A 9,783-nucleotide genomic window follows, 5' to 3' on the forward strand; every position below is an offset into this window, starting at 1 on the left:
CATTTTTTTTTTAAATAAATGTTTAAAGGGCATAAGGAATGGCTCAGGTGTTAAAAGCACTAACTACTCTTCCAGAAGACCTGGAATTTGACTCCAAGCACCTGCATGGTGGCTCACAACGATCTTTAATTTAACTCCAGTTCCAAAGGGTCAAACATCTTCCAAACTCTTTGGGTACTTGCATATATGAAGTGGACAGACAGACATGCAGACAAAATATTCATACACATAAAAAATATTAAGTGAAAATGTTTAAAAGATCTTCAGTTTAAAAACCAAGTTACTTGGAATATAGTAATGTATCTAATCAAAAAGAAGTACTTGGTGACACAAGCCTATATAATCCCAACGTCCCAGAGGGAGGTGAATCTCTATAGAGATCAAGGCCAGCATGATTTACATGGTCAGTACCAGTGTAGCCAGGGCTACAAGGAGAGACCCTGTTTCAAAAGGACTTTAATAATTAAAGGAAAATAAAAACTGCATAAAGTGTGTATTTTATAGTGCAACTATGCATTCTCAAGACACACAGCAAAAGAAAGGGTATAGATGGGTCGGGTGGCATGAGCCTGTAAATCCCATATCCTGGGGAGGCTGAAGTGAAAGGATCTCAAATTCAAAGCCTGCCCAGGCTACAGAGTGAATTCAAGGCCAGCCTGGCAACTTAGTGACATGCTGTCTCAAAATAATACTAAGAAGGCTAGAGAGGGGCTGGAGAGATGGCTTAGCCATTAAGATCACTGGCTGCTCTTCCAGAGGTCCTGATTTCAATTCCCAGCAGCCACATGGTGGCTCACAACCATCTGTAATGGGATCCGATGCCCTCTTCTGGAGTGTCTGAAGACAGCTACAGTGCACTCACATATAATAAAATAAATAAAAGGCAGCTAGGGATATAGCGTGCTTGCCTAAGGTGTGCACAATTCTTGGTTCAATCCCCAGTACCCCACCAAAACAAACACCCATGTGTGTGCAGAGAGACTATTTTGGATTAAGAAAAAAAATGTAACCAACTCAATGTGTTGTTATTAGTCACGGCCACATAGCACATGTGTAACTACTGAGCACACTGTATGTCCTAATGTGTGTGTTCTTTACACCTGGTATAGATGTTGGCCCACACTTCTTCCAACTCAGGAGGCTAAGCTAGGACTTTGATTTCGAGGCCAGCCTGGATGGACAGAGAGTCATAGTAAGAAATGCAATTACAGCAAAACCTGCTTACTGTAGAATGGGTATACCATGCTCACTCCAATTTGTCTGAAAACAAAGTATTAAGTCATTTTTTTTTGTAAAGAATTATTTATTTTATTTATGAGTACACTGTCACTGTCTTCAGACACACCAGATGAGGGCATTAGATCCCATTTACAGATGGTTGTGAGCTACCATGTGGTTGCTGGAAATTGAACTCAGGACCTCTGGAAGAGCAGCCATTACTCCTAACCCCTGAACCATCTCTCCAGTTCCCACAAAATATTGAGTATCCTAACTATATATTAAAGTCAAATGATTTTCATCTCAGATAAATTTAAAAAAAATTTTTTTGTACCAAAGACCTCACACATATACCAAGCTAATTAAGTACTCTGCCATTAAGCTATACTCAGACTATTTTTTACATGTATTATTTTATGTGTTTGTGTGTGTGTGTACCAGTATATACCCAAGTACATATGTATGTATATCACATGACTGTGATATATGCCCATATAAGCCACAAGAGGGCATTAAATCTCCTGGAGCTGTAGTTATGAGATATGTGGTTGGTGATCAAACCCAGGTCTTCTGCAAAAGTAGTAGGTGTCTTAACCACCAGGCCTTGTCTCCAGGCCCAACAGACCCCCAATTACGTTTAAATTTTTTATGTGTAAAAGTTTTTGTATGTATAAATTTGTGCACCAGGTGTGTACCACCATGTAGGTGCTGGAAACTGAACCCAGATCCTCTGGAAGAGCTGTCACGCTCTTAAATGTTATAGCGTTTCTTCAGTCCCAACTCCAACTCTTAAACTTATACACCCAAGATACTCACTAACACGCTTATGCAGAAGTAAGTAAGGGTACTTCAGTATTTCAAAAAGAGGAACTCGAAGCTTATTTTCAAAATCTTGGCCACTACAGTCGAACAGCTGTTCTTCTCCATTGTTGTCTACTATATATAAATCATCATCAGCTTCAGCTTCTGCCTTCATGGACTTCTCAAAGTGACTCACGAGGCGTAAGGTTTCTAGCTCCCACAAAACCTGCAGAAGGATGAAAACAGGCAATATTTTTTATCCTAACAAAATACGCTATGTGTGAATCTTTCCTATGGAAAACTGCCTGGAGGTGCTGGCGCATACCTTTACTCCCAGCACTCAGGAAGCAGAGGCAGGAGGATCTCTGTGAGTTCAAGGGAAGCCTGGTCTACACAGTGAGTTCCAGAATAGCCAGGGCTACACAGAGAAACCCTGTCTTAAAGAAAAGAAATGAGAAGCTTAAAGTAGCACCCATCACACAGACATAACTTGGAACTAAAGGTTAGCAAGTCAGTGAGTGCTGCGGTCTCACCCAATGTTTGAATTCCCAATGCAGGTAAAAGTTGTTTACATGATTGCAGTCGAAAAAATACTACATGTATCTGAATTTAGTTTGAAGAAGCAAAAATGGTTTAAGAGGTGTGATGTAGCTCAGTAGATAGGTACACACTCACCTAGCCAGCATGAAACTCATGTTCCATGCCTAGCATAGATAGACTTGAGTGTGATGATACATACCTGAAACCCAAACACTGGAGAGGCAGAGGCAAAAGGACCAGAAGAACTCAAGATCATCACCAGCTCTATAGAGAATTTGAAGGCAGTGTGAGCTAAACACCCTATCTCAAACAAAAAAGATTTCTCAGCCGGGCGTGGTGGCGCACGCCTTTAATCCCAGCACTCGGGAGGCAGAGGCAGGTGGATTTCTGAGTTCAAGGCCAGCCTGGTCTACAAAGTGAGTTCCAGGACAGCCAGGGCTAAACAGAGAAACCCTGTCTCGAAAAACCAAAAAAAAAAAAATAAAAAAATAAAAGATTTCTCTTGACATCAACTACTTAGCTATTTAAGTTTTAGTAGTAAGGCTTAACTTTCAGCCTATCTTGGCTTTTACCATGCCTTCCTCACTAAGCACATGTAGCTTCTGCCTAAGATATGCTGCGCTACTCTTCCTTATACTTGAACACTTACACCACTACAGGTGGACTAACTTCACAATGGTTATCTCGGGAACTAAGGAAGCCTAAGGAGATGGAAAGAGACAGGAACTGTCTAGTCAATGAAGCAGGTAGGATGCACACATTCACTGATTAGAGCACTCCTACTTTACAAGTGTGATTCATGGCACTCCAAAACAGTTACAATAACTTCAGTAATGGGTGATCACAAATCATCACAACATTTGACAATGAAAAAGTTAAAACAGGAGCATTACAAAAGGTAATCCAGAAACAGGATGTGAGTCCATGCGCCTAGAAAAGTGGCATTGTTGAGACTTGTTAATAAACCTCCAACTTATAAAAGCCAAACAAGACACACATATATGAACTAAAAAGTCCCCAAACATGGTCCTTCAGCCCATGTACTGAGAATGAGAGACACATATTACCCTGCCTTCCTGCTACACATCTATGAACTATAAGCTACTCCAAATTAAATGAGAAGCCTCTGCAGGCCATTCATCTTGTGCATGCCTGAAATGCCACAAGGTGGAGTCAAGTAGATGGAAAGTTCAAAGTCATTCGTGGCTACTTAGTATGAAGCTAGTTTTATTTCAAAATGGGGGGGGGGGGCGGCGGGCGGCTCCCTTTTCCTTAAATTTAAATATAAGTTTACACACAAATAGGTTGGATAGTTTGAACATAAAAATTAGGGATGGGAAGATGCTCAGTCAGTGAAGTGATTTCCTTGAGGATCTGAATTTATTTCCTGTCTTAGGGTTTTTTTTTTTAATTTTTATTATTATATCTAAGTACACTATAGCTGTCTTCAGATACACCAGAAGAGGGCATCAGATCTCATTATAGATGGTTGTGAGCCACCATGTGGTTGCTGGGAAGAGCAGTTGGTGTTCTTAACCACTGAGCCATCTCTCTAGCCCTAGTCAGGGTTTCTATTCCTGCACAAGAAGCAAATTGAGGAGGAAAGGGTTTATTCAGCTTACACTTCCAAATTGCTCTTCATCACCAAGGAAGTCAGGACTGGAGCTCAAGCAAGTCAGGAAGCAGGAGCTGATACAGAGGCCATGGAGGGTTATTTCTTACTGGCTTGCTTGCCCTGGCTTGCTCAGCTTGCTTTCTTATAGAACCCAGGACTACCAGCCCAAGGATGGCACCACTCACAAGTGGCCCTCCCTGCTTAATCACTAATTGAGAAAATGCTTTTACAGCTGGATCTCATGGAAGCATTACCTCACATGAAGCTCCTATCTCTGTGATAACTCCAGCCTGTATCAAGTTGACACACAAAACCAGCCAGTACATTTTCCTAGCTTATATAAAAAAAATGGAGGGCTGGAGAGATGGCTTAGTGGTTAAGAGCACCGACTGTTCTTCCGAAGGTCCTGAGTTCAAATACCAGCAACCACATGGTACCTCACAACCATCCGTAATGCGATCTGACACCCTCTTTCTGGTGCATCTGAAGAAGCTACAGTGTACTTATATATAATAATAAATCTTTAAAAAAAAAAAAAAAAAAACTGGATGCACCAGCATCTGTCTGTAATCCCAGTACCAGGCTAAGACAGAGAGATCCCTGGAACTTGGTGGTCAACCATTCTACCTGAATTATTCAATAGAGACCCTGTCTCAAAAACTAAGGTGGAGCTCAACCAAGGAAGACACCAACATCAATCTCTGCTTCTTTTTCTCTCTTCCTCCCTCCTCCTCCCACCCCCTCCCACCCCTTCCCACCCCCCACTGAGCAGTGGTGGCCAGCACCTTTAATCCCAGCACTTCGGGGGCAGAGACAGGCGAATTTCTGAGTTCGAGGCCAGCCTGGTCTACAGAGTGAGTTCCAGGACAGCCAGGGCTACACAGAGAAACCCTGTCTCGAAAAACCAAAAAAAATTTATAACAAAGTAACTGCAACTGACAGATCATGAAACTGCACTTTTAAGTTTCAATTCAAGCCCAAAGTATTTACAGCAACTGTTATATACTGGGATGCTAGGCGCTAGATTTCAGTGCTTTAATTAGGATCATATTTCCCTGAATGCTTCCTTCCGACAATAAGCTCCACTTTGTCTTCCTGTCCTACTGCAAATTACCTCGTGCAAGAACGGCACCTCATCTCTGGCTCGGTGGTACTCAGCCACACACTCTAAGCAGTAGCAGAGATCTTCATCAGCTGTCTGAAATTCACTTGACCCAGTGCTAGATGCATAGCGCTTTAGGACATCAATGGTGGAAGACCCACCTGGAGTACACCAACAGCATGTGCTCATTCTGCACCTGTAGCTAAAAAGAACAACAGACACTTACAGAAAACTTTACACTCAAGACTTACTCTTTACAACTCTCTACTTCATCTAGAAACTGCCTCCACAGCCAAAATATTCTGTTGGTCCATCTTAACTGATTAAACCCAAATCTGAAAGCAGGGCAGAGGTGAAGCACAGTAGCAGAGTAGGGGTCATGCAAAGGAGTTGTGGCTTGGTACCATGAAGAGAGCCTATGAGAGGCTATTGGTGAAGCCTAGCTACAGCGGAAGACAGCAGTGTTTTGGAGATGCCAGTACCATGAGATGACCAGAAGAACAGCAGAAAAAGTGGAGTATAGGCATCTGGAGCCTAGAAGACAAGGTATGGGCTGGAGAGATGGCTCAGGGGTTAAAAGCACAGGATGCTCTTCCAGAGGTCCCAGGTTCAATTCCCGGTAACGACCAGTCCAGGGGATCTGACACCCTCACACAGACACATGCAGGCAAAACACCAATATGCATGAAAGTAAATTATTAAAAAGAAATAAAATCTTTCAGTAAGTGCTCCATTGAGAGTGCTGACACCCACTCCATCTCTAGAGCAGTAACCTCAGGATCACCTTGTCCCTCTCCTCTGCTGCATCTGAGTCTAGCACTCCTCCTTTCTTGAGTCTTCCTACTCTTTCATCATTTGCCTGAATTACTAAGTCTAATCTCTCTGCCTCATCTGACCTACCTCCAAACCTTCCTATAAAATGCTGCCAGGTTACTGCACACATTAGACTTTTTTTTTTTTTAAAGTTTAAAGATTTGTTTTATTTATATGAGTACAGTGTAGTTATCTTCAGACACACCAGAAGAGGGCATGTCAAGGTATGGACCTATGCTACATTTTTAACTCCAGTACTTATCAAATAACTAAAAAAAGAAGTTATTGTTTAAAAAGACAATTACCTTGACAAAGGTCCTACAGAGAAGTGATGCTCTTTGTGATTGCTGGGCTTATCTGTGAGATGTGGCTCTGCATTCAGATAGATTCACACTTTGGCCCCCAAAAAGAACATTTCTGAAATTAAAATAAATTAAAAACTGATAAAATGTCCCTTACATTATGCATCTCACCTGGGCCTTGTGTCATCTAATTAGTGTGTCATCTAATGAGTTACCTTGGTCAGGTAGACCACACACTACTGGTGCATGAAGGGGAACGGCTTAACACTGATCCCCCCTCCCCCGCTAACTTCCCTAGGGGCTGTTCCCCTCCAGGGGCCAAATAGGCATTTGATCACATCCCACTGTGGGCGTAAGGGAGGCCGTCCAAACGCAACGCCTGGTACAGCGGGGAGGGCGTCCCGGTGCCCACGCGGAAGCGACGTAAGGACAGAAGGTCGGATTCCTTACCCGGGAGGCCTCCCTCGCCCCGAAGCTAAGGGTCCTCGCCGTACATCGTAGCCCAGGGCCGGCGGTGCTGATGCCAGAACAGCAGAGATCCGGGGGCGGGCCTCGCTTGCAGGAAACACCAAGCACTGCCCGCCCTTGGCGGCAGCGGCGAGGCGCCGCTCTCGCCGAACGCAGCTCTCCAGAAGGGTCACAGCAGGCGCCCGCTCCCGCAGGCCGCGCGCAAGTTCCCAACGGCAGTAAGCCGCGCGCCTCTCACCGCGCACGCGCTTTCCTCTCCTGCTCGTTCACCCGCTCGCAGCCTGCCCGCGGCGCGTCTCACCCTGGCTAGGCCCGGCTGCAGCGCGCTAACCCACCTCCATGCCCCCGGCTAGACCGAAGAGCAAGGCGACGCCCAACGCCCAACCCGCCTCTACCGCGAGAGCGGGCCCCGCCCTCAGCCCGCCCCCGCCAGAGCCTGCTTGTTGTGGTACACCAAGGGGGCGGACCATGGAGGCGGACGGCAGGTGGAAAGTGCAGCAGCGGGGAACAACCGGCCTGACCGCTGAGTGGCGTCACTTCCGGAATGAGGGGGTAGGTCGGACCAATCAAGGACTCCGGTCCAAAGGGGCGGTAAGTTAGTCGAGGAGCCTGTCCCCGCCCCTTTCCTCGTCCCGCCCCCTTTCTCACCCCGCCCCTTCCCTGACCCTCTTCGGGGAGATACTTACCTGCTGTTTCCTTTTGGGCTCTTCCGCTCCCCAACGTCCGCAACGTCAGTCACGTTTTCGTCCGAAACCTAAACAATAAAATGTGTGTGTGAGACTGCAAGGGCGCCCCAAGTCGAGGGCTCTGCACGTTTCCGACCCAGAACAGGTTCCGATAATGGAACACAGTCATGCCAGATTTCCCAAAGGACAGTTGTGTGGCCCAAAACCTCTCCTCCTCAAAAACGGAATTTAGGAAAAAAACAAATCACTTTACAAGCCCGGCAGCTTGTGGTCCCTGTACTCAGAAGGCTTGAAGCCAGCGCACCCAGGCCCAAAGGCCAGCCTCATACAGAAAGCGATTTCGAGGCCTACATTACATTCACCAAAATTTTAAAATTAAAATAATTATTTTTTTTAAAAAGGAAAGGGCGTGATGAGGTTTCAACTCCAGACCTGGAGGTCAGCGATTTGGAGGCCTAAATTAACCAAAATTTAAAAGTTAACATTGTTTCTTTTTCTTTTTTTAAAGGAAAGGGTGCAAGAAAGTAACTCAGGAGCACTCACCTGTCACACTGTAACACTGGGTTCCATTGCCAACGCCACAGAAAAGAACAAGGCTCTTAGAGGTGGCAGGTGGGTCAGAGACCTTCCTACCCTGAAGAACCTTAACGCAGAATGAGAAGCCAGCGCCCGAAGCACGAGGGTAAAGCTCTAAGGAACGTTCCAGAAAAGGGGGTGTGGTTTATAAGGCAGCAGATGACCGTTAGAGGGGCTTTAGCCAATCAGGAAGCGGCAGTTGAAGCTGACCGTTATTTTCTTGCTCCCCCCCCCCTTTTTTCATTTCGTCAAAGGTTTCTATCAAAATCAAAGTTGCAGAAAATGGTTTCAAATTAGAAGCACTATATGTATGCATGGTTTTTAAAGTAACACATTTATGATAGTTTTTTTTTTTTAAATCAAGACTCAATAGCTAACTGAAATTTTCAGAAATGAGGGGAAGTGATAGAAACTACCCTCAGTTCCATGTCCCTGATGATACAGATCCTGGCAGAATTCGTAACCCAGATTTCAGACTTCAGCAATATGCCATGTTTTATTCGTGAGAGGACATAAATGCTAAGTTACTCCTGAGTGTACGAAACACTAGTCTGAGGCTGGAGCGAAAGCTCAGCAGTTAGGAACACTTACTGATCTTCCAGAGGACCCAGAGTTAATTTTCTAGCGCCACATTGCAGTTCACATCTGTCTGAAACTTCGGTCCTAAGTGATGAGAACAGATGCCCTGCTCTGGGGCCCGCAAGGGGTGCACATACAAGCAGGCAAAACACTCCTACACATAAAGATGAAATAAAAAGCAAATATATAATAAATACAAATAAGTATTACATTATATTCTTAGAATTATATAACATAAAATATAAATAATATTTTATATATATGTTATTTATAAAATATAAATAACATATATACACATGTGATTTGCTATAGAATAACTTAGTCCTGGAGACCCTCCAAAATAATTATAAGGTGCACAAAAATGTTTTGTCTTATGAAATCAGGACAGAAAACAAAAAAGGTTTAGACTAGCAAAGATGTTTTCCATGTAATAGTATATTTGCCCTTATACCAACAGTAATAAACATGGTCTTTGCTACTTCTGTGGATTAAAATGAAGACATATTTTCTGCAGCCCACAAAATGTGTACTTCCATCCAAGCCTTTTGGCTCTTTCTTTAATCTTCCCACCCTTGTTTTTTTCTACAAACAACAGAACAAGTCCAACAAACTTTTAACTTTGCATGATTAGATTTTAGATTTTACCCTCAATCGTAGTAGCACTTAGGAGATGGAGGCAGGAGGATCACCAGGAGTTCCAGGTAAGCAGGGGCTAGTGAATGAATTCCAAGCCACATAGGATACAGAATGAGACCTTATCTCAAAAAGCTAAATAGGAGTTTGCGGGGCCAGATGCCCCAGTCCCACAGAGAAGATCCATCCCGCTCTCAGCCTTGGCTGGAGGACCTTCTTTTTGCAGTGGGTGACAGTTAATGCAGAGACTCATAACTGCTCAACGTGCCTGGTATAAACGAGTTCTCAGGTGCAGGGAGTCATCTGCATCAACCTCCCTCTAGCCAAGCTCAAAGAAGGCAAAAAGAATTTAAGAACTGGCAGACAGGAAGGAGAGCTGTGATGCTGACTTCCGGACATGACTGGTGGATGCATGAGATCACAGCATATGTGCTTACCAGCACAGCATGA

The 9,783-nt window shown here is 44.2% G+C and overlaps 1 protein-coding gene across 4 annotated transcripts in view; it reads right to left on the bottom strand.

The window, feature by feature from the left end:
• Setx (senataxin) overlaps positions 1 to 8,732 on the bottom strand; it is a 58,264-nt gene extending 49,532 nt beyond the window's left edge. For 2 of the 4 annotated variants that reach the window (XM_021156942.2, XM_021156939.2), the window contains exons 1-4: positions 6,842 to 7,382; positions 6,395 to 6,506; positions 5,289 to 5,478; positions 2,035 to 2,245 (exon numbers count right to left, since the gene is read on the bottom strand). In XM_021156942.2, coding sequence (XP_021012601.1) covers positions 2,035 to 2,245; positions 5,289 to 5,465 — 388 coding nt within the window. In that variant the 5' untranslated portion in view covers positions 5,466 to 5,478; positions 6,395 to 6,506; positions 6,842 to 7,382. Of the gene's footprint in view, positions 1 to 2,034; positions 2,246 to 5,288; positions 5,479 to 6,394; positions 6,507 to 6,841; positions 7,383 to 7,545; positions 7,614 to 8,088; positions 8,165 to 8,712 lie in introns of those variants that run through there. The other 2 variants (XM_085835068.1, XM_021156936.2) reach the window with 2 other exon arrangements.
• Positions 8,733 to 9,783: the final 1,051 nt, after the last annotated feature.

This window comes from Mus caroli, unplaced genomic scaffold (genome assembly GCF_978045245.1).
Source record: "Mus caroli unplaced genomic scaffold, Mus_caroli_1 scaffold_2, whole genome shotgun sequence".
In the NCBI taxonomy this organism is placed as follows: Eukaryota; Metazoa; Chordata; class Mammalia; order Rodentia; family Muridae; genus Mus; species Mus caroli.